Genomic DNA, 26,413 nt, shown 5'->3' on the forward strand with positions numbered 1-26,413 from the left:
AATTGAGCAAATACTCAAAGTTTGTGCGGAAATTTTTTTTTTCTTCATGTTACATTGTAGACTTTCAACTTTCAATTACTATGTTTTGTGTCATGTCTAGTTAACTAATACTATATACATGTAATCTAATATCTTAGCGGATAGAGTGTTGACTATTCACCCACGCGTCTTAATCGATTTAGAAACTTTTTCCTTCCTTAAATTATTGTAGTAGTTTCAAACTGTCCTCTAATTTTTTTTTCTAAAAAAGGTTAACTAATATTACATGACGCAGGGTAAACAAACCTTGGAATATCAGAAAATTTTGTTCAAGGAGTTCTTTCAGTTGTTTGCATGCGAAAGAACACAATTACCAAATTGGTCTCTACAAATTAGATATCGGTAAGCAAGAGGCACCAGGCAGTTCCATGACATGGTACCAAACATTAGCACGACAAATAATTGAATTCCAACATATATAATATGCAAAAATAATTTTAATCAACTCTAGAGTTTCTCTTACATGTATAGATATGTCAAACCCATCATATAAAACAGCAAGTAAATCTTTATTCAAAACTGTTATCAGTTCCTCTTACATGCATACCCATAATAAGCAACCAAAAAGAAATATTATTTCATAAAAGTAACATAACGAATGAAACTCCTAAGTTATAAATAACCTCGACTTGAAACACCATCCTTCTCTTGATAGCCCTAATATTATTTCAACTCAATTTGCGCACTTCATTGAAAATTTTATTCAAATCACGGTTTGGGGCTTTCTCAGGATCAACTCCATTATTGGAAGGTCAGTACTTTTTTGGTGCTGGCGAGCATGGCACATCTTCCGGTTGCATTAATATGCTTTCTTTTGTTGTTGGGGTTGTTAAACCTACTTCAGACATTTTGATCATTAAAAGTGTACACTAGTTCACAACAAACAAACACAAGGCCAATTGAAGATGGCTATGTACTCAAGGAAAATTAAAGAGAGGTATGTTGAAAACTTGAGAATAGTATAAGCCTATATTTATACTAGTTTTGGTGTAGGCTTATTTTCTTTCCCGAAAACAAAGGAAGACCCAAATAGGCTAATCCTACAAACTACAAAGAACGAAAGAAAAAGGACAAAGAACGAAAGAAAAAGGACAAAAAAGCTTTTCAAACCATAAAAGGAATATAGCTTCAGAGAGAAAGGGAGTAAACAAACAGTAAGATATGTAATATGAGTATGTATAAGATTTGGAGGCTGTTTTATGCTTACTCTTTCGATGTTGCATTCCCTTTCTATGCCACTACTTTTTATTCTCTTTTTCTTCCCTTCTCCATTCTGGGCTAAAGAGTGAACATGAAGAAATACTCAAAAGTTATTGATCAATAATATTCCATGGACGTTTTTCCACACAAGGGAGGAAATTGGCATTGAACATGTTGGTGTTAATCAGTGAAAGACTTCTTATTTGGAAATATGGCTCCCTCTCCATTGGCCCCTACCTCTATGTCATATATGGCTCCCTCTTCGACACTCGTTCGTTTCCGATCGACTTCAGCTTTTCCTCGTGGGACTTCCTTTGCCCCGATGCTCACACTGCGCGGAAGTTTCGCCTGCACTACGGTTCCAAAATCGGGAGAGATTCTCGTCGCCGGTGGCGGATCCTCGTACACTCTATTCAGCGCGGCTGGAAGCCGAACGAGCTCAGTGGAATGGTATGATATTGGGAGAAATGAATGGGGTGCAATGGATGGGTTGCCAAGTTCTCAACCGGGTGCGCGGGGTTTTTTGTTGGCGACGGTGAGAAGAGGGAGTTCTGGGTTATGGGTGGGTACGGCGAGTCCAGAACAATATCAGGGGTTTTTCCTGTGGATGAGCATTATAAAGACGATGTGGTGATGGAATTGAAGAATGAGAATGGTAGTTGTAGGTGGAGAGAGGTTGGGGATATGTGGGAAGCAGGGGAGAGGGTGAGACTGGGCAAAATTGTTGTCATCGAAGATGACGATGATTGCGGTGGACCTGCTGTTTTCATGCTTGATCGGAATGTTATAGTCAGGTAGTTTGTCCATTTTCTTTAGTTTTTGTGTTTGAGCTTGGGCTTGAAGTAACATTGTTAGTTATGTTCAGCTAGTGACAATTGGTTCCAATTAGATTGAGATTATTCATGCTAATCTAAGGTTAGTGTTAGCATTAAATATCTCTACGATGCTCCAAGTTTGAAGCTTTTTTGTTCTGCATTGTGAGCATCATTATTGGATCTGTTTGATTGGATGTTAATTGAGTTCGGTTTAGTGGGTAACAGTAGTTTTCGAATGAACTAAAAGTGTGATCGAGATAGGGATACTTGGTGCTGCCTCATGTTCTGGTGTATAGATGCATATTACATTTTCTTATACCTTACCAGTAGGGATGGGCATATACCCATTGGTTATGGGTAACCGCGGTTACCGGTCCATTTAAATTAAACGGTTACGGTTATGGGTAACCGTTTAGATAAATAAACGGTTATGGATATAACCGTTTACCTGCGAAATTTAAATGGGTGGTTATGAGTATTAACCGAGGTTATAAACGGGTAACTGTTTACCCATTTATTCATTTGATATATGTAAAACTAACACAAACCATGTTCTCGATCCAATAATACTTAGCACCCAATAAATTAGTAAGGAATTCATCGGTCATTCTCTCAATAATACTGCTACAGGAATGATGATTCTCATCATCAAGGAATTGGCCAAATTAATTTAAATTTCTTGCGGATAACCGTGAAATTGACAGAAATGCTTTGACATAAATGTCTTCTAAACAATTTTTGTAACCCAATAATACTTAGCAAATATTATATTTACCTTCATTGGTAATAGTTAAAAATATCATCCGTAAACTATTATTTCAATTATTGGAATGGTATAAGGACTTAAAAAATTAAAATATGGAAATGTATGATGAATGTACCTATAACGGTGTTTAATTGTCAAAAAAAAAAAATTATGACAATTTTTTTTTTATTTTCAAGTTGTTAAAAGACATGTAGACGGGTGAAAAATGGGTAATGGTAAAAAAAAAAAAGATAAACGGGGTTAAAAAGGATAAATGGGTAAATGGGAATTAAACGGTTACGATTAAATGGATATGCGGTTCTGGGTATAGTTAACCATTTATAAACGGTTATAGGTATGGGTATAACCATTTAGGCAATTACCCAACGGGTAAACGATTATGCGGGTATGAGCATAAACGGTTATGGGTAAATAATCACGGTTATTCGTCCGCCATAACTGATGCCCATTCCTACTTACCAGGTGTGGAATTTATCTTTATTGATTAACGGAATTTTGAATGAGAGGTTTGCCCAAAACTTGTCTTTTCTGTAATTTGGGACATAGGGTTCGAAATGCTAGTGTGATTAGATCATGCGGGGACTGTACGCTTTTCTGTAACTTGGGGAAGGAGAGATATCAGCATGCAGAATTGCTAAAATGGTCTAGACCAGAGCAAGTACCCACTCAGGGACATTCCTGAAGAAGTTTGTTGTGAATGGAGCGATGAAATTAGTGTTGGAGTTTGGTGGCTTAGATTAGAGCCACATTTGAGTCCGACATTGGCTAGGGGAAGAGTCGTGTAGTGCTTTGTAAGCAATGCCACCACACACACATATTGTCGAGGTCTTGTGGTAAAACCCATACCCGTTGCTTCCAGGTGGCTAAAGTGGGTGGAATATCAGCAATACCAATTTGTGTGTGTGGGATGTTGGAACCTTGTCACGGATCATAGATATGCCAATAAATCACCAATATTACCAACAAACAATGTGAACAACATAACCATAAACCTCAGCATAAAACCAGTCAAAACATACCTGCAGAACTTGAACTTGAATAAACCATAGCAGCTTCACCACCAGACAATCTTCTCCTCTTTAGCAAAACTAGAGAGCTTTTTGAACAATAGGTATTCAATACAAAATGAGCCGTATCTTTGCAAGAGCAGTGATTGTGGTTATATACAGCATTAATCCAACACATTCTCCTATTAGAATTAGTGTTGGACTTTAAAACAAAAACCATTTTACACAATGAGTGTACAAGATCAATCCGAGAAGGATCCAAAACCTTTTCCCAAAGGAACACTAAAAATACTCATAATCCTACAATAAATAGGATTTACACAAATACTTTATCAAGACTTTTCCATTCAAAATTCATCCAATATAACAGCTAATCCACAATCATGTTTTTATACTCATATTCTAACATTCTCCCACTTGAGTATAAAGACAAAATGATTAACTAAATGAATCATGGAAGTGATCACTAAGTCCATAATAAAGCACCTAACCTCGCATACAACATTACCTATGCATATCAAAATATGGAACTCCAGGACTCTATCTGTACAAACTCAGACTTTATCCAAGAATCACAACATATCCAATTTTACATTTTGTAGTTATACGAAAACAATCTCAGTAATGTCAATATTCATTACTCCCACTCATTCAAACCAATTTCAACTCAATCATAGTTAAAATTTCAGCTTAAATGACAAGAACCATCCATAACATAACAATATACTAAACAGTTCCAAAGTATACTTCAATAAAATCACAAACTGATTTACTAGCAAACTCAAACTATTTTATTGCAATGCTAACTATCTGAATCAATCAATCACAATACGGAAAAATTGAATTCAGATAAATCAAAACTAAAACAAACTGAAATACTAACTAAGAAAAGATATTAGTATGCCATAACTAACTTAATTCAGGAAATCTCCTACCGCAGTAACATAAGCAACACTGCAGTTCCAAAGCCATCTCAAATCTGGTCACAATTACTCCCACTTTTCAAAAGCTTCTAAAATTCCCATTCTAGTAACATGTGCTTTAAACACATTGTTTGGCAAAGCTTTAGTAAGAGGATCTGCAATCATCTTCTCTGTAGATAAATGTAGAATTTCTATCTCTCCTTTCTTCACCATTTCTCTAACTTTAAGAAACTTCACATCCATTAGTCTTGAAGCCGAAGTTCTCTTATTGTTCTTGGAGAAAAACACAGCAGCATTATTGTCACATAACATCTTTAAAGGCCTTTTAACCGAGTCAACAATTTTCATCTCAGCAACAAAATTTCTTAACCATACTGCTTGTTTCATCCCTTCAAAACATGCAACAAATTCAGCCTCCATTGTTGAAGTAAACACTATTGTTTGCTTAGCACTCTTCCAGGAGATAGCACTACCATTTAACATAAAGATATAACCTCCAGTCGATTTTCTCTCATCTATATCCCTATCAAGATCTGAATTTGTAAACCCAGTCAACTCCAAATTATCATCTTTGCCATAAACTAACTGATAAGCTTTTGTTTTCTGCATATATCTCAATACTTTCTTCGCAGCCACCTAATGAGATTCTCCTAGATTTGATTGAAACATGCCTAATACTCCAACAATGAACGCTAAGTCAGGCCTTGTACAAATGTTAGCATACATGATGCTTCTAACTAATGATGCATAAGGCTTCATCTTCATCAACTCAATCTCATTTTCATTCTTAGGTCATTGATCTTTAGAAAACTTGTCACCTTTGTTAACTGGAACATCTGCCTTATTGCATTTCTCCATGTTAAATCGGTTCAGCACCCTTTCAATGTATCCCTTTTGAAACAGTCCCAGAAGCTTTCTTTTTCTGTCTCTTGTTATTTCAATCCCCAAAACATAATGTGCTTCCCCTAAATCTTTCATTTCAAAATTCGTGCTCAAATTAGCCTTGGTTTCTTTAAGCAGTTGTATGTCAGAACTCGCAAGCAGAATGTCATCAACATACAAAACTAGAAAACTGAACTTTGATCCTTTGTGTTTTAAATAGATGCAATCATCCATCTTGTTCTCAACAAAGCCATGAGCAGTCACTACCTGATCGAACTCGAGAAACCACTGTCTAGATGCTTGTTTAAGTCCATAAATAGACTTATTCAGTTTGCAGACCATATGCTCTTTCCCCCTTTTAACAAATCCGAGAGGTTGCACCATATATATGTCTTCCTGCAAATCGCCATTCAAAAAGGCAGTTTTAACATCCATCTGGTGTAATTCTAGATCAAAATGAGATGTTAAAGCCATGATGGTCCTCATAGAGTCTTTAGAAGAAACTGGTGAGAACGTGTCATTGTAATCAATCCCCTCTCTCTGAGTAAAGCCTTTGGCTACTAATTGAGCCTTGTATCTCTCTATTCTCCCGGCAGCATCCCTTTTAGTTTTGTAAACCCACTTGCAACCTATTGGTTGGATATTTGAAGTAGAGTTCACAAGGGTCCAGACTTTATTCTTGGACATGGAATCCAACTCTTCATTCATTGCTTTCTTCCATAATGCAACATGAAGACATTGAATTGCTTGTTGATAGGTAACTAGATCATCTATGTCTCCTATATCAAATTCTGCCTCTTGGAGATAGACATAGTCATCTAAAATAGCTGGTTTCTTGACTCTACTTGACTTCCTCAGATTCAATTGTTCACTCTCATGACATGTATCTCCCTCAACATGAGAATTTGGAGCATTTGAGGATATATCTCGTGTATAAGGAGCATTCTCATGTTCATTTTGTATTTCAACACCTATTTCTTGTGCCATCTCCTCATCAAGGTCATCTTTCTCTGTATGAGTTCTAGGCAACACTGAGATATGATTGTAGTCCATTGGAATTGAGCCATCAAGATGTTCTGATTCTTCAAACTCAAAAGTATCACGAACCATGTCTGATACATCTTGATCTTCTAAGAAAATTGCATTATGAGTCTGTTGGATTCTTGTCTGTGCTTGAGCACAATAAAATTTGAAACCCTTAGATTTCTCTAAATATCCCACAAAATAGCATAAACTGGTTCTAGAATCGAGCTTCCTCTCATTTGGATTATAAAACCTTGCTTCTGCTTTGCAACCCCACATATGGAAATGATTAAAACTCGGTATTCTGCCAATCCATAACTCAAAAGGTGTTTTAGGCACTGACTTTGTAGGCACTCGGTTCAACACATAGTTAGATGTCCTCAATGCTTCTCCCCACAGAAAACCAGGCAACTTTGATCTCGAAATTAGACTTTTGACTATTCCAATCAGGGTTCGATTTCTTCTCTCAACCACTCCATTCTGTTGGGGTGTGCCTAGAGCAGTATACTGGGCCACAATACCTTGATGCTCAAGAAACTGTGCAAAATGACCCTTCTGTTGTCCTGCTTCTGTGTGCCTACCAAAATATTCCCCTCTTCTATCTGATCTAACAATCTTAATCACTAGGTTTAGTTGTTTTTCTACTTCACATTTTAAAATTTTGAAACACTCAAGGACTGCTGACTTTTCTTTTATTAGAAATATGTAACCATGTTTGGAGAAATCATCTATAAAACTCACAAAGTATGAATTTCCACAAATAGTGTTGATAGGAAAAGGTCCACAAACATCTGTGTGTATAATCTCAAGCAAATTTTTACTTCTATTGGCATCCATTTTCCTAAAGTTGGTCGTTTTACCCTTCATGCAGTTAATGCATTCAGATGCATTATGAAAATCTAAAGTCGGTATAAAATTTAATTTTGATAACTGCATGATCTTATCCTTCGAAATATGTCCTAGTCTTTTATGCCACAACATATAAGAGTTGTCAAAATTTTGCATTCTTTTGGCAGTTGCATTTAAAACACTCAACCCATTGTCCAATAATGTGCACTGCATTTTCCATAAATGATCATGCAAAACTGCTTTTCTTATCAAGGCTCCCTTATTAAAAAAATTTATGCATTCTTTATCACCTATGAAAATAATACCTTCAGTTACTAACTTAGATGCAAAGATTAGACTTCTTCTCATTGCAGGCACATATAGAACATTGGACAATTCCAACACAAAATCAGAAGACAATTTAAGTTTCACTTTCCCTATCAATTCAACTACAACTCTGGTTCTTTCACCAACAAAAACGTTATACTCATTTGTTTGTTTTGTTTTTCAAAACCATGCAGTGAATTGGTTATATGCACAGATGCACCAGTATCAAACCACCAGGAATTTGCCAAAATTTCAATGAGATTTGATTCCTCACAGACATATACATTAGTTCTACCTTTAGCCCTAAGCCATTCTTTGAATATTTCACAATCTTTTCTATAATGACCTTTAGTTTTGCAATGATGACACCTAACCTTTTCAATGTTTTTAGTTTTAACTTTAAGATTGTTAGATTTAGAGGAATAGGAATTCTTAGCAGACACAGAAGTTATCAGGATGTTTGAATTGAGGAGATTTACCAGAATTTGTATTGAGATCCTTCTTCTTAGAAGTCTGCACAAAATTGATGGTCTCAGCTTCCTTTCCTTTGTCTTGCTTCTGTCGATTTTCCTCTTAAACACATTGAGATATTAGTTCATCCACTGTCCATGACTTATCTTGAGTGTTGTAAGAGACTTTTAGTTGACTGAACTTCAAAGGAAGCGCTTGCAGAATCATGAACACTAGCTGCGTTGCACAAATATTCATGTCTAATGAATTAAACTTCTTAGCCGCATCAGTCATCCTTATGATGTGATCTCTGACTGAACCACCACCTTCAAATTTGTAAGTTGTGAGAAGGGTCATATACTGAGCAATCTCAGCCTTTTGTGATTCCTTGAATTTGCTCTCAATAGCTTTGAAATAGTCCTTTGCTAGATCACACCTTTTGATACCTCCGCGAACAGTGTCAGTCATCCCGCTCTCCAAAATGGATAATGCCACTTTATTAGCTCTTGTCCATCTTTCGAACTCAACCTTCTCAGCCTTTGAACTCTTATCAGTGAGAGGCGCAGGTTGTGGTGTATCAAGTGCTATATCATACTCATTTAATGTCAATAGCAATTCTATTTCCCTTCTCCATTTTTTGTAATTGCTCCCACTAGTGAGTATAGGTACAACAGCCAAATTCATTGTTTTTAGTGAAACTGCAGAAGATAACAATGAAATCATCACTTTGAATCTTTTGGGATTCATGATTTCCATCTATTTCACTATGTAATCCTCATAATGAGTCAATTTTGTCATACACATGGTCTCAAACTTTGATAAAGACAACCATATATAGAGTAAACAACTCACAGAAGATTGCATTCAAGAATCATGCTCGAAAGGGATGATATTCATATATCACACCACATGCATTGAAAATAAAAATCAATAAACCCAATCAAATTAGCAACGGAAACTTTAAAATAATTGTTCAGTTTATCCATTTAGATGATTTTGATTCAAATTGGCGAGATACTAACAAATTTGCATATACATAGTCTTCTCTAGTTCAAATAATCTTTTTAACCTAAATTCAAGTTTCAAATTGCAGACATACCTTTTGGAGAAATCAATGAATGAAATTGACACGAGAAGAATCAGAGAAAATCATGAAGATGAATCATTCATTGAATCGCCATATACCCATAGACCATGAAAAGAAAAGATGCAAGGCAGAGCAAAAGACGCAAACTCGGCGAACATAACGGTATAAATTTAAAAAACCCTTTTTTTTTTTAAACGGTGTCGTTTTTAACTGTTATGTTCAAAAACAGGTTATGCGTTTTCTGGGTTTGACCATTATAGTTTCTTGTCCAGATTGTTGTACAAAAATTTCGAACTTAATGGCAATAATCTTTCCTAGGCTCTGATACCACATGTTGGAACCTTGTCACGGATCATAGATATGCCAATAAATCACCAATACTACCAACAAACAATGTGAACAACATAACCATAAACCTCAGCATAAAACTAGTCAAAACATACCTGCAGAACTTGAACTCGAAGAAGCCATAGTAGCTTCACCACCAGACAATCTTCTCCTCTTTAGCAAAACTAGAGAGCTCTTTGAACAATAGGTATTCAATACAAGATGAGCCGTATCTTTGCAAGAGCAGTGATTGTGGTTATATACAACATTAATCCAACACATTCTCCTATTAGAATTAGTGTTGGACTCTAAAACAAAAACCATTTTACACAATGAGTGTACAAGATCAATCCGAGAAGGATCCAAAACCTTTTCCCAAAGGAACACTAAAAACAATCATAATCCTACAAGAAATAGGATTTACACAAATACTTTATCAAGACTTTTCCATTCAAAATTCATCCAATATAACAGCTAATCCACAGTCATGTTTTTATACTCATATTCTAACATGGGACCCATTGGTGACTAGTCCATTGGCAACCCATTGTTGTGGGCTTCCGCACAACAATTGGTATCAGACCCATGGGATTGGTGGCGTTCACAATATTTGAAGTTGAAGAGCTCATTTGGAATTTGGTGCATGTGGTCAAGGTGGAGCTCTCTTTGCGTTTGGATTGTGAGACATCAATTTGGAGATGGCTCGAATCACGTCAAGGTGGAGATTGTTGGAGTTTGGTGGCTTAGATTAGAGCCACATTTGTGTCCCACATTGGCTAGAGGAAGAGTCGTGTAGTGCTTTATAAACAATGGTACCACACACACATATTGTCTAGGCCTTTTGGTAAAATCTCATACCCGTTGCTTCCAAGTGGCTAAAGTGAGGGGAGTATCGGCAATACTGACTTGTGTGTGTGGGACCTGTTGGCGACCCGTCTGTTGGCAACCCGTTGTTGTGGGCTTCCACACAATAATTAGGGTATAAGAAATTGGATTGAGGTGGCCATTGTTTCCTTGCACCATGGGCAAAACATGTGTTGTGTGTGTGTGCGCGCGCTAGTGTGAGAAAGAGTGATCTAGCTGAAAGTATCCAAAATTGCTTTGATTTTGAATCCTAATGTGCTAATAGCAGCTCTTGATGATTTTTGTAAGAATATCTGAGCTTTTTGGATTGGTGGAAGTTGTTAGGTGGCTTTGGTCGTATATCGTATATGATATATGAATATTGTGCTTGGAATGAAACAACTAAGAGAGGGGAATGTCTTGAACTAACTCTGATTTAGCATGATTTTGTTAGTACTTATACTTTGCACCATAAGGAGAATGCTGAAGGCTGAGCTTGAAATCTTCCGGTGTTCATGGATTAACACTCAAATAAGGAAAAGGAATTGGATTAACACTCAAATTACTGAAATTGGGTTGTTTCATTACGTATTTTAGATAATCCATTACTGATTACATGCAAGTAGACGTGGGGAAGTCATGAAGGGAACCCATTCCCTTTCTTTTCATTCCCATTACAGACAAACAACCCTAAGAAAAACTTAATGTTCAGTTTACAGAAAAGTTCCAAAGTTTCATCCTTTGAGGGATATGCGATGACTTAATTTGGATGGTTATACTAATTTAAATTTATGATGTAAATGACACAGGTTCTACTGACACATAACGCTTCAATGTTTTAGATTACTTTTCTATTAGATTTATTGCGGTTTACACGATGGAAATTCTTGTTTATCTTTCTTATGCAAAATAAAAAATGTTGAGAGATGCATGGTTTTATGGGACTGTCGGTAGTTTAGTACAAATAATACTATTATATGGGATCACGTACTTTTAAATTCACTTTTGTGTATTCTTATTGATGTCTCTTTGGACGTATGCATCTGCATCTAATTTATGTCCTTTCAATTTCTTCCCCGTGGTTATTAATTTGATCTTTGAGTGACAATTTTATGGAAGTTTTTGCTTATGTTGCCTCCACATGATATGTACTGCAGATATGACATGGCTTCAAACCGTTGGTGTAAGGAGTCACGTATACCAAGACAGGCCCCATGCAACGATAGATTTTTTAGTATGATTGAGGTGGTACATCACGTGTCCTTATATAACTGGTGGATTATGTGTGCTAAAAGGTTAATAACTTAAAAATTAAAATTTTCCACCACTTGTATAAAAACATGTAGTGTACCATCCGTATTCTCGTCACAACTAAAAATTTCTCCCATGCAACTCAGGATTTAGATTTGTTGTATTGGATGGAGAGTTGCATGTAATAACCCTTTTGAAGGCAGTCGAGCCAGCAGAAATCCGCAGGTCGCGATCGCATACGAGAGCTGGCACACTGTACGTCCAAATATACCATCCTAAGAAGAAGACATGGAGATCTATCATAACAAAGTCACCTTTCCATTACAGCTTGGATTTCAATACTGCAGTTATGAGCACCATTATTTGCTTGTGAATCTCGATTCTTATTGCTTGTACCTGTGTTGATAATTGTACCGATTGACGTGCAGCGCTGTCTATATTGGTTCTTCGGGGTCATTGCTGCTCGCATATTTGTTTAGTCCTATTGTAAAGCATGCCGAGATAAATACCTTACCTGTGAGTAAAGTGGTAAGTAGTTGAGGTTGAATTCATGAGTTACATATATTTGTATCATTTGTTTTTCCAGAGAACATGCATAGATTTGTATTATATACAAATATACATGTAAAGATGTGTTATATAGCTTTGTTGCTTGTGCACTAATCAATCTTTACCCGTGTAATTTTACGTTTTAAGTTGATTTGTTTATTATGATTTTCAAGTCCGGTTCCCGGGTTTGTAGGGTCACTGAGTATTTATTCCTCTCTACGTATGATAATGATACTTTGCATCTAAGGACAGAGTCGGACTCTCTCCTTTGCTCCCATCTCGTGCCATGTTGAGAACAATAAAACGGCTTGTGTTAGAAACACGAGTCGTTATCCCAACAAGTGAAGTCTTTTCAAAAATTTTAACCAACGAAAAGAATGTAGTGTAATTGAGACCAAAATGCAGACATTCCCAAGTAAAGATTCGGTTTTCCACCCGGTTTGGTGAGTTCCAACATTTTCTATACATGACAAAGCAATTAGTACGGCTAAAGCAGAAACTGGCTGGCAGTGAAGAATGGGGTACAAGTCAAAACTCAAACCACAAGTTTCGCTTTCATACATCCACGACTTCAAACTTGGGATATACGAAATTCAAGTCCTAATATACAATCAGCAAGTCAACCCAAAAGTTTTCATTAACATTTTGGTCAAACGAAATTCAAGACCTAATATATATACAATCAGCAAGTCAACCCAAAAGTTTTCATTAACATTTTGGTCAAACATTCGGACGGAAAATGAGGGAATTTGCTTTGTCATTGGAGATAAATCTCTATGTATCTACAACACTCATCAAGTAACCTGTAAATATAAGAAGATATATATTTCTGCGACACTATCTCGGTTAGACCTGGCATTCGTGTCGTGTTTCTCGTGTTCGTGTCGTTTTCGTGTCATACTCGATAGCTTAACGAGTCGCGTCGTGTAATACCCGTTAAAGTAAACGAGTAATATGACCCGATCTGAAATCAACCCGTTAATATTATCAGGTAATATGACTCGACCCGTTACCCGTTAAGAAAAATATATTTTCAATCAATAAAAATGAAAATGAGAAACATAATTTGACCCAAAAAAATGTAAAACATAATACTAAATTATTATATACATACTAAATTTCGGAATTGACCCCTTCATGAAAGTTGTAAAGTTTTTCATTACAAGTGATTACATTTTTTACACTTCTACAATAATTATTATTCATTTTATTCATTTTGCACTAAAATAAAAAACACTATTCATGAGATATGGAGGGTTTTAAAAATCTAAATGACCATGTAACTATCGTATAAGCGTTGAGGATGCAATTATGAACTTTTATTATGCTTTCACATATTTCAGACTTATACATTAATGATTATGAATTTTGTTTATTTTGAACTCCCTTAAAATTACTATTCATGAGAGTTTGTAAGGTTTTAAAAATTCAAATGATCATATACCCATCCTCAAAGCGTAGAGGATGCGAATATGAGCTTTTGCATATTTGTTTTCATATTTTTTGCACATGTAAATTAATTATTATAATGTTTTTAATGTGTTTGGTAATTTTAAATTACTTGATATTTTTATTTTTAATGTGTTTTATGATTTTTAATCTCAATCTTTGCCTATAATATCCTATAAAAATAAATTAATAAATAAAACTTAAATTTTAAAATTTATATAGAATAATAATTAATAAACAATATATACATATTCATTATATCTATTGTATTTTATAGTAAGTTTTTTTTAGTAGTTTAAAAAATTAGAATCATCAAAATAACTTTTTTCTTATCGTGTGGAAATAGGTTACCCACGTGTCACTCTCATGTAAACTTGTTAAGGACCCATTATTAACGGGTTATTATCGTGTGACCTGATTAATTATCGTGTTGACCCGAAACCCGTTATTTTCGTATCATTTACGTGTCGTGTAAGAAATTGCCTGGTCTAATCTCGGTTGTAGGTCTCGAAGTGAAGGTATTGTGAAGTCCATAGTAAGTGCAAAGAAACATATATTGTGGGTTTGGTTTTGATTTCTTTGTGACCCAAAATGCATGCCAACTAAATATAGAACTTTCTTTGCAAGACTCGTGCTAATACATGTAGGAAGAGATGCCAACTTAAGAAATTTGAAAGTTTTACTAAAATGTTGAAAGTCATGCAGATTGGTGCATATAAATACACACGTATCTAACCTCCACATAACACATCCTTCATAATTAAGCTAGCTACCTTTGTTTAATATCTATAAGTACAAGATTAATAGATCACCATGAGGTTTCTTAATTGTTTATTCGCAGTTGTAACAGTTGTATTTCTCATGAGTATGGACCTGCATGTGGCTAGTGTAGGCAGGATGTTGCATGATGAGAAAGAAAACTTGAAGACGATAACGACGGTGAAGAAAAACATCGTGTTGATGGATTCGAAGCAGAAGGGTGATCCTCCTCCCGGTGGACCTCATGGGAAGATCCCAAGGTCTGCTGATCTTGCCGATACAACCATCAACCAAAGGAACTTTGCAGGCCACACTACTACTACTCCACCTCCTCCACACGATGCATACCCTAATAATGTCGTGGCTAGATCACTACTCGGCGTGGCTACAGATCGTTAACAATAACTACAGAAATTCCAACCTAATAAGATACATCAAATTATGTGATATAATATAGTGTTTATTGTGCAGAATAAGTAAAGGGAAAAAAACCTATATAATGTGATATAATATAGTGTTTACTGTGCAGAATAAGTAGAGGGGAAAAACCCTAGTTGTCTTTGTATTGCTTGCAGCACACTCTACGTGAAAAAGAAAATAGATGAATTCTCTTATAAAGATCTTATTTTCTTCTTTATGCAGTACGAGAGTTGAGACGAATAGAATGTAATAAGACGTTTTATTCAAGCAACATAAGATGATACAAAGAACAGTTTAAAATGCTTCATTTGAAAGTCACACATAAGCATTATAATAACAAAAACGTCATCAAAAGATGCGCTGCCCGAACACTATCATGGGGCAGAACAAAGAAATATACCAAAAAAAAAAAAAAAAAAACATGTAACGCAGTGTGCCAAATAACCATCGCATCATAAAACACGTAATGCTTTGCCGACCTCCCATCTGCATCCCACTGAAATCCGAGGGAGTCCATCACAACCATTTAACCTCCCGGCGTCCTCCATAGGCAAATAACAAGATTCTCAATACTCATTTAAAGTTTGTTGTGAAAAGGAAAATGTTTGTGCAAATATAGAATGCAGTGACAACATTGTGGCTGTTGAGCTTCACACGTGAGACAATCTGCTTTGATACCATGAAAATAGTTGGGGTTCATAAAACCAATTGGTAATATGAATAGTAGCCTAACCTCTTATAAGCCCATGGAAGGTTCTCTTCTCCCATCAATTGATCTTTTCTCAACAATGTTGAGCATCGCTTTGCCAGCCTTGGATCACAATCAAGGTATTGTTTATGTCTTCTATTTAATTACAAGATTATCTGCATTATGTGAGCCTTTATTAAGTCAATTGATACAGATAAAACATTATCTTTATTCCAAATTGATATAAAAAATTTGGAGTATATGGATGGTTGACTGTATATCATAGGTAAGTTTGAAAGCAATTTCTCAGCTTTATATGCGCACTAGTTCTTCCCTTCAACCATTGTGAGGCTAGATACACATTGAGGGAATGGAGAAGCTTATTTCAAGCTGGTACAACGGTCAAACCTTGCTTGAGACTTACATATTCCCACCGGATGCAAGACATGGGAATCTTACTACCGCTCATTCGCGAGACAACATTCCAATGATTGACCTAGGTGGAGCAGAAGGCGGTGATCAAACCTATAAAATTCAAAAAATACTCAAGCCTAGCCAGGAATTTGGGTTTTTGCAGGTAACTTTTTGAGACTTCAAATACGCTTCCTTGATCAACGAGCAACCACTGCTTCAGATTTTCTATTACTATGTTATGCGTCATCCAATTAATGTTACTTAGAAAGCAGGTTGTCAACCATGGCATATTAGAAAGTTTGTTGAACGACACGATGGGTGTGTTTAGGGAGTTATTTGACTTGCCTGAAGAAGAGAAGGCAAACTTCTACTTTGACGACCCGAAAAAAAACCGCAGGTTCTCAACCAGCAGTGGATATTTTGATTTGGAAGATGTTCGTTTTTGGCGTTATTACCTACGACTCCCTTGCCATCCTCTAAAGGAATGTTTGCAGCAGGGGCCCCAACAGCCAAGTAGATATAGGTACCAAAGATATATAGATTCATGTTCTGAAAACCCTTTTTTTTATGCTTATATGTGACATAAATTTTTATATCTACAAAGACTAATTATTGATGATATGGATTCCAGATATCTTGTTGGGACATGTTCTGCACAAGTAAGAAAAGTAGCTATGAAAGTTTTGGAGCTAATAAGTGAAGGACTTGGGCTTGGAACTGCATATTTTAGGGATGAACTTTGCCATAATGTGACACTCACAGTTAATCATTACTTGCCTTGCTTGGACCCAAGTTTGACATTAGGTATGCCTAAACATTGTGATCCAAACCTCATAACCATTTTACTTCAAGAAGGTCATGTAAATGGACTTCAAGTTTTCAAAGACGGGGAATGGATCAGTGTGGAGCCTATTTCACAAGCATTGGTGGTTAACATTGGCCATCAGCTACAGGTACATCAGTAGATTCATATGTACCCTTCTTTACGGGGAAGATTATATATAGTTTTCAAAGCTGTCAATATCATCATGTTTGTTGATATAGTTGATAGTAACGGTACGTTAATACATAGCTGTCAATATCATGTCGATATGAGGGCCTGAGTATATTTCCCCACATATATGTAGTCACCCTTCTTAATTACCATATGAAAACCCTTTTCTCTTTGATTGACATGAGATGTAGATTATCAGTAATGGGAAGCTGAAAAGTGCTGAACATCGGGCGGTGACGAGTTCAAGCCATTCCAGGACATCTACTGCATTTTTCATCGCGCCTTCAGACGATTGCATTGTAGAACCTGCGGAAGCTCTTATTAGTGCAAGCAATCCACAACACTATAAACCCTTTCAATACAAAGAGTTCTTTATCAACTATGTTATGAAGCAGGGTAAAACCGAAGTTTACTAGAAACGTTAAAGCTCCAAGCTTAGTTGATCATCATGCAAGGATTTTAGTTTTGTATTGTTTTCATTTGAATAACTTGCTTTCTCATTGCTCTATGTGGGTGGTCAAACTAGAACAACTGGTTCAAATTTATTTCGGTGTTGGTTCATAAATATTGTAAAATAATTGCCAAGTGCAGTACTTTTTATTGGAAAGTTTGATCACAATAATTCTAGTTGGGGAGTTTTCTGGGATTGCAGGCAGAGAAAAAGGCTAGCATCTGCTGTATATGTGTTGAATTCCAACATTATGTCAAAATCTTAATTAACTGCATATCATGTATGGATACATGAAATCGATTACATAACAAGTAAATTTTTATTCATAACTATCAACTCCTTATAACTACCATAACAGAAAAATTATGTCTTAAAAAGTAACATAATAATAGGATAACCAAACAAAGAAAATACAACAAATAAAACTCTCAACTCCTAATTACGCTTAACTCGAACTCCATCCTTCTCTTGGTAGCCTAATATTCCTTCTTTACTCAATTTGCTTCTTTATCAAAGCTTTTATTCAAATCATGCTTTGGAGCTTTCTTAGGATCAACTCCATTATTATGAGGTCGGTACTTTTTCAGTGCTAGTGGGCATGGGACATCTTCCGGTCGCATTAATCTACATCCTTTAGTTGTTGGGGTTGGTGCACTTACTTCAAACATCTTGATCACTGAAATAAGTTAAAGCGTACACTACTTCGTAACAAACACACACAAGGCCAATGGAAGAAGCCTAAAGCCAAGTACTCAAGGAAATTATACGTTGATGTGTCGAAAATACTAAGCCCTAGATTTATACTGCTTGTCATAGGCTTGTTTCCTTTCCTGAAAACAAATGAAATCCTAAATAGGCTAAGCACATTTAAAGCTTTTCAAACCATAAAAGGAATATAGCTTCATCCTAGAAAGAAAGGGAGCCAACCTCCCTTAAGGCAAAGCTAAGTCGGATAACGCAGGGGGTACAACAAAACCAAAACCCAATAATAAAACACTGATAAGTTAATACAATGTTTACAAACATATATAGTATAAATTGCATCGTATCACATACAAAAAATGTGCAAAAATGAAATACATTATCAAATAAAGAATTTCTTCAGTCATTTATATTATATTCTGTCAAACTCATATACATTGATAGCCACAGTTTTTTTACAGCTTACACAACTTATTAAGATAAAACAAAGAACCAATAGTTAGGTCTTTCCTTAATTATTCATTAGAAAGAATATAGAATTATTTGATATTATTTGCAACAAAAAAAAAGAAAAAAAAGAAAAAAAAAGAAAAAAGAATCATTGGTTGATGGTTAAAATTTGATATGTGGATCGATGTGGCCCTCTTTGTAGGATAAAATCGTCGACATCATTTTTCATGTGAGTATTGTACTCGTCATCTGGCCATGACATGCAAGAATCCCGCCATTGTAGAGTCTTATTAATTTGTTACAACTTCAAGGGTTGGTCGGATTTGAGCCACCGGGTGGGGCAGAACCCTTCTGCAGTACTTGCTTGATAATCAAATTCATAGGGAAGTTGTATTTGACAGTAGTACCCCTATCCCTAATTTGCAGAACATCCTCCATCATCATGAGTTTCTTTTTCCCCTGCAAAACTCTACAGGCCTCGTGTGAGTGCATGTTGACAAGAAACACCACTACAATGGCCACCAAAAGCATATTAAAAAACTTCATGTTGTTCCTTGTTTGGCAATTGATAATTTTTCTTTTTTCTTTCTTCTTTCTCTGTATGCAATGCAAACAAGAGATGGAGAACGAATGAATGAATTATAGAGGACTATAGAGCTCTCTATATATATGGACCAACTTATATTATGAGTTGAATTTTCCAATAATATTTTATGAAGCTATTCTTTGTTTTGACTATTGTGTCAAAAGGTAAGATATTGAATGAGTCGTACAATTACGAGAAGAAACTGGGTTTCACCAAAATATATATATATATATATATGTAAAATCACCTCAGAAAATTCCATGTCATTTCGATCGTTATTATACATTGTATTTAACTATATATACATGGAATATCTCGCAAACTATATATACATTGTATTATATGTAATAAGGTAATATTAATAAAATTAACCGAGTGATAAAGTTGAGAATTGATCAATTCCCTTGCTTGCTTCGCAAACTGAGAACTGAGAAGTAAGGCTTGACGGGGAAGCATTAACTACGACCTTGAAAGTTTGAACGTTTGTAGTATTGGAATTTGGATGTGTGCTAACCTTTTACACGACATGGATTACTCTGAAAAGAAAAAAAAATTGAATTTCATGGTATACGACTGAAAGTCCCATTTTGACTGGAATATATATATAATGCATGATGTGTAGAATGATTCTGTCCTAATTAGGTTAAATACTCCCACTTTTTATGAACACCATTCTTTAATTACTACTTTATATCTTCATTTATGTATGAGGGTTTAGGAGATTTCTCATTGAAACATATTAAGCTCAGGATGCAGTTGTAAGCAATTTTTTAGTATAGTTAACGATCACACGTGACACGTGTATAACAGAGTGGACATCATAATTGATATATCATACACTAGGGTATAATATTTATAAATAAATACACGCATGTTAACACAAGTGAATTAATAACAAGACATAACAGTGTGACAGTCACAATGTAAAATCTCCGAGAACTGCAAGTAATGGCCGATACCAATTAAGTTTTTAATATTTGGATGATTCACAGGCACAAGGTTTGGTTTTGATATCTTTGTACCCGAAATGTGATACTGCAACGCAGTCTTAAAAAAAAAGTCTTTAGTGCAAAACTTCTACATGCATGTTATAACCATAAACCCTAAACCATGTATTATTGGAACCTGTTATATACCCTATATAATTGAGCAAATACTCAAGGTTTGTGAGGAATTTTTTTTTCCAGGTTACATTTATAGACTTTCAACTTTCAATTACTATGTTTTGTGTCATCTCTAGTTAACTAATAATATTTACATGTAATCTAATATCTTAGTGGATAAAGTGTTGACTATTCACTAACACGTCTCAATCGATTTAGAAACTTTTTCCTCCCTTAAATTAATGTAATAGTTTAAAACTCTCCTCTAACTTTTTTCTAAAAAAAGTTAACTAGTATTACATGAAGCAAGGTAAACGAACCTTGGAATAGTAGAAAATTTTGTTCAAGGAGTTCTTTCAGTTGTCTGCATGCAGAAGAACACGATTACCAAATAGGTCTCTACAAATTAGATATTGGTAAGTAAGAGGCGCCAGGCAATTCCATGACATGGTACCAAACATTACCACGACAAATAATTGAATTCCAACATATATAATATGCAAAAATAATTTTAATCAACTCTAGAGTTTCTCTTACATGTATAGATATGTCAAACCCATCATATAAAACAACAAGTAAATCTTTATTCAAAACAGTTATCAATTTCCTCTTACGTGCATACCCATAATAAGCAACCAAAAAGAAATATTATTTTATATTGGAGAATAATTTAGAAATAAATAAGAACAATAGAAATAACAGAACTTGAAATATTTTATTGACGAAAAATACTTGCCATACAGAATGAAATAACAGAAATAAATACAGGAATTAAATTGGTATTAACTTGATTAACCACAGGTAGAGGCTAACGCAAAAGCTATGTCCTTCAAATAGTATTTCTGTCTCACTCTTGTGCTTATGGTTCTACAACGTCTGCTCGACCATGATACAACTACCTAATTCTATAACCTGCACTAGATTATAGAAGTCTAGCGAATTGTTTTGTGTGTTTACTCTCTGGAAATTTTGTACGGATGAGAAAGAGGAAGAAAATGATTATTCTATTTGGAAACTATGATTGCAAATATATAGGTTGTTTCACACCCTTTCAAATACTTGTTGAGCGTATTTGAAAACACACAACTCTTTCTAAGAGTTGTGTCTCTTAATCAAACGTTTCTTGATTAATATGTTAATTAAAAAACTTAATTCGAAATTCAAATTAATGAACTTGGACTAGACCTATATAAAATTAATCCGAAATTAATATTAATATCTTGATTAATTAATATTAATTGTATTAGGCTATGTTGATGCACAAAACTGGATGGTCTTGGAACAACGTAAATCCGACCGTGGATCTGCAATGAAATGTAAATGACACAAGAGTTATCGTGGTTCACCCCAATGTTTGGGCTACGTCCACACTGATTGTATTATATTTCTCTGAGAAGTGAGGGGGAGAGAGAGCTCTAGAAGTGAGAGCGTTGAAAGGGGTGAGAAGGCTCCAGAAATGGCCTCTGAGAGTGAGAGTGAGGCCTCCTCCCAATTGTGAGGGTGAGGGGTCCTTTTATAGAATAAGGACTCCTCACTTATTACATATCTGCCCCTTCCTTTATCCCATAATTACATTTAAGTCCCCTGAGTATTTGTACGAGATCTAAATACGAGGCCCTAAATATGGTATAAACAGTAGTCCCCCAAGTCTTCAGTCAAGAGAGTCTTTTGGCTGGAGACTTGAAATTCAGTCCATGTGTGGGCCGAAGTAACTAGATGTCGTCTAGAACTAATGCTTGATATGAGGCGGTGCCCAATCTGAAATGATGCTCAACTAGAAGTAGCACATGTTGCGAGGCCGTTCTGCTTGTAGCTTGTGTTGCCTTGGTTGGCTCGGCTTGTGGCGTTTGAAGGTGAGGGAGTCCCTTTTATAGAATAAGGGCTCTCTCCTCAATACATAAGTGATGGGTTAGAGTTGATGCTCGCAGTGAGACAGTTGCTCAGTAGACGGCGATGCTCTCTAATGGTGGTGAGGGAGTCCCTTTTATAGAATAAGGGCTCGCTCCTCAATACATAAATAATGGGCTAGAGTCCCCCAAGTATTTTTCATGAGGCCCAGTTGAGGCCCAATATATGGTACATAATGTAGTCCCCCAAGTCTTCGGTCAATAGACGCTGTTGGCTGGAGACTTCAAATTCAATCCATGTATGGGCTGAAATGGCGGTTGTTCGGATGCGGTATTTGTATACCCTGCACTGAAGCTTTGTAGGTGAAGCTTTGCAGGTGAAGCTTTGAAGCTAGAGCTCTGTAAATGAAGTTTTTGAAGCTAGAGCTCTTGTAAATGAAGCTTTTGAAGCTAGAGCTCTGTAAATGAAGTCTTTGAAGCTAGAGCTCTTGTGAATGAAGCTTTTGAAGCTAGAGCTCTGTAAATGAAGTCTTTGAAGCTGATTTGACATGAGTGATGCTCATGCATGTTTATGTTGATTGACATGAGTGATGCTCATGGATGTTGACATGAGTAATGCTTATGGATGTTTATGTTGATTGACATGAGTGATGCTCATGGATGTTGACATGAGTGATGCTCATGAATGATGCTCATGAATGTTTATGTATGATTGGATGAGTGATGCTCATGAATGTTTATGTATGATTGACATGAGTAATGCTCATGTATGACTTGAAGTACTGGGCGTACTTGTGATGACCTGGTTGGTGCTATTTTTGGCTTATGGGCCTTCGCCCTCCACACAACATTCCAGCCCATTTATTTTGGGCTTTGCCTTTTTCTTTTTTTTTTTTTTTTTTTTTTTTTTTTTTTTTTTTTTTACCCTCTGATGGGGTTTATACATATTACCCTCTGATGGGGTTTATACAGATGTCTCCGAAAGATAATAAATTACATCCTCAAAAGTAAATCACATTATTTTGATGGGATGTTTATTCCTCACTTTTAATTTCTTTTTGCTTTCTCTTTTCTGCTTCGCTTTTGCTTTCCCATATGCTATCGCAGAGCAAAGCTTCCATTTTTTCTTTGTTTTTGCATGTGGGTGGTCGACATCGCGCCCTCCTCCTCATCAGTACCTCCAACACTAACCTAGCATCTTAAATACTTTGGAGAGCCACCAGAGTATTTAGTGGTGGTGGTGGGGTTCTGTCTTCAAGATCCACAGCTCCATCCCCCTTCCTATCAACCCCTTTAATCATTTTCCCATACTTTTTCAGCCTACACTTTTGGCATCCCAGGCTCACCAAAACCTTCTACAACTGTTCGTCGTTTGGGTCAATGTCATCGTCGCCATCACTTGCGAACTTGCCACCGATTTGACGAGCTTGAAAAGCAAAAGCTTGGGATCCGAAGTGTCGATCTCGTTGTGGATGATGCCGAGGGAGAAGAGCTTGTAGAAGCAGTCGATGGCAGGGTAGACGACCTTGGGGTAAGCTGAATCTACGGCGAGGAGGACGGGGCCGAGGGCGAACTCGGCGTCGGAAAGAAAGATTCCAGAAATGGGTGACTTTGGATCGAAGATAGAGGAGTTGGTGACGGAATCGAGCTTGTCGAGGGCGGATTTGCAGGCGGAGACCAACTGGAGTGCTTGCGCCAGGCGACGTTCTTGATGATTTTATCGAGGTTGACCCCGACGACGCACGATGTATTCATTCAGTTTCTTCATGCCCTTGAAACCAACTGGAACCGGGGCTTCATTTTGGAAATGAAATTGCATGCGGACCCGACCCGACTAGCGTCCAGGAATATACCGAGTTCCTTCCGTTATGAACTCGCCGGTTTTAGGTGGTGCGTGATCGTCGGAGAAGCATAATACATGCCGGACATTGACACCGTTGGAATCACTGACCAAGGAACCTTTTAGGATTTGGGTGTTCCCACACCCAGTCACCATGGATGTGTGCTCGAGAGTTGCTTCTTCTCTTCGTTGACTTCGACCTCCACCATTGTTGTTTGGTTTCTGATCTTTGGTTGAAGTCAGTGAGTCTTCATCTTTCTCTGCTGCTGCACAAGGCTTGTCAACTTTTTTCCACTGGTGGTGGTGATGCCACTGATACCGCCCCATTATTTCTTATGCACTAAAAAGAAAACTTTGATCTTTATTTTTCCTTTTGTTAAATAATTTTGGTCCGCTCCCTTTTGCAGTTGGCAGACAGGGAATGGTGATAGGATTAATAATAAAAAGGTGATCTTATCTCCACTTTTGCTTTCTACTCATTCTCTGTCTACCCACATTCTATGGCTTTGGAGAGCATCTGACTTTAAGCTTTTAATTGCGATTGCTTTTCTTGCTTTTCCCTAATGACAGCTGCTTGGACATGTGGTATGCCTGCGCTGTCTCCGACCAAAAACACGTGCCCCGAGATCGACGTCGTCCTTGACCCACGAATCGCGATCTTCGCCTTCGTTAAAATACAATACCAGATTCCGACCCGGACCTCGAAAATGATGAATTGGAACGTAATCGCCCCCAAAATGAAGCTATACTATGAAAAGCACTCTGAATCCTGCGACTTTCACTCCCTTTACTCCTCGGTGCCCATAATACCCTTATTGGAGCCCCGTTACCATTGAACCCGCCGTCCATTTCTGTGTACACAACCGGTAATTCCCTCTCGCCGGAGAATCTCCCCACTGTAAATCCACCGCTGGGCCGTACCATTCTCTCATTCTAAACGCCAGACGGAGACATGACTACAAGCCGCTCAGGCTTCGGAACAGAGTCTTCGTGAACTTTGATTGTGATGTTGCCACCCGTTCCTAAAACCCATCCGAGATTGCAGAATTGGCGGCAGAGATCAAATATCAGAACCTTGGTGTCGCTCACTGTTTTTCCTTCTAAGTAGGACTGCGACGTCGTATCGAGTTTCAGTCTGTTCCCTGCCATTTCTGGTCTAGCTAGAGAGAGAAACTGTGATTGCTGTTGTGCCATTTTTCTGGGTGTCTGATCTCACAGAGGCGGCGGGAGCTAGGAGCTGCGAAAACGATCTCGTCCTCTTCGTTGGGGACGTCGACAGCGATCAGACGATGGAAAGATTGGGGTGCGGCGGAGGATTGGTGGGGCTGCGGAGCAGATGATGATGACGGTTGAGACGATGGAATCTCTTTCTTTTTCTTCTGGATCTTTTTTTTTTGTTTTTGCTGAGGGATTAGATTAGAGAGAGAGACAGACAAAGTGTGTCTGTGTATCGAGAAGTGGGGTTTTTGTTTAGCTTCAATGTGTTTTCCAGAGAGAGAGATGAGTGATTTTGAGATCTAGATCTTTTCTGTTTCTGGGTTTTTGCAAAATTTTGCAGATTCACGACGGAGATGAAAAAATGAAAGAGAACCGACACAACTTTTCGTATCGTTTCCCACAGACGGCGCCAAATGTTGATGCACAAAACTGGATGGTCTTGGAACAACGTAAATCCGACCGTGGATCTGCAATGAAATGTAAATGACACAAGAGTTATCGTGGTTCACCCCAATGTTTGGGCTACGTCCACACTGATTGTATTATATTTCTCTGAGAAGTGAGGGGGAGAGAGAGCTCTAGAAGTGAGAGCGTTGAAAGGGGTGAGAAGGCTCCAGAAATGGCCTCTGAGAGTGAGAGTGAGGCCTCCTCCCAATTGTGAGGGTGAGGGGTCCTTTTATAGAATAAGGACTCCTCACTTATTACATATCTGCCCCTTCCTTTATCCCATAATTACATTTAAGTCCCCTGAGTATTTGTACGAGGCCCTAAATATGGTATAAACAGGCACTAGTAAAAAAAACACTTTGCGTGACGCAGGTGCTTCGTCGCGCAAAGTCAAAAAAAAGTCGCGCAAAAATTAGCGCAACGAACCTTCGTCGCGCACCAACCGTCGCGCCAAGGCAGTGACAGAAGGGTTTGCGCGACGAAGAAGTTACCTTCGTTGCGCAAACCCATTTTGCGCGACGAAAGACCTGCGTCGCGCAAAGTGGGTTTGCGCAACGAAGGTAACTTATGCGTCGCGCAAAGTGGGTTTGCACGACGCAGGTCCTGCGTCACGCAAACCCACTTTGCGCGACGCAGGTATCTTCTTCGTCGCGCAAACCCTTTTTTTTTTTTTGTAAAAATACTTGTTTTTTTTTTAATAAATATTGTAATTAAATTCTAAAAAATAA

The 26,413-nt window shown here is 37.0% G+C and overlaps 1 protein-coding gene and 1 pseudogene across 1 annotated transcript; both read left to right on the forward strand.

Moving 5' to 3' along the window:
• The first annotated feature begins 1,410 nt into the window (after positions 1-1,410).
• Positions 1,411-12,141, forward strand: LOC126584451 (F-box/kelch-repeat protein OR23-like; annotated as a pseudogene).
• A 3,862-nt stretch (positions 12,142-16,003) lies between these two features.
• LOC126584452 (protein DOWNY MILDEW RESISTANCE 6-like) lies at positions 16,004-17,457 on the forward strand. Its single transcript, XM_050248826.1, has 4 exons — positions 16,004-16,210; positions 16,320-16,570; positions 16,679-17,000; positions 17,233-17,457. Exons 1-4 carry the CDS (start codon positions 16,004-16,006, stop codon positions 17,455-17,457), a joined length of 1,005 nt encoding a protein of 334 aa, XP_050104783.1.
• Positions 17,458-26,413: the final 8,956 nt, after the last annotated feature.

Source organism: Malus sylvestris, chromosome 10 (genome assembly GCF_916048215.2).
Source record: "Malus sylvestris chromosome 10, drMalSylv7.2, whole genome shotgun sequence".
Taxonomy (NCBI): domain Eukaryota; kingdom Viridiplantae; phylum Streptophyta; class Magnoliopsida; order Rosales; family Rosaceae; genus Malus; species Malus sylvestris.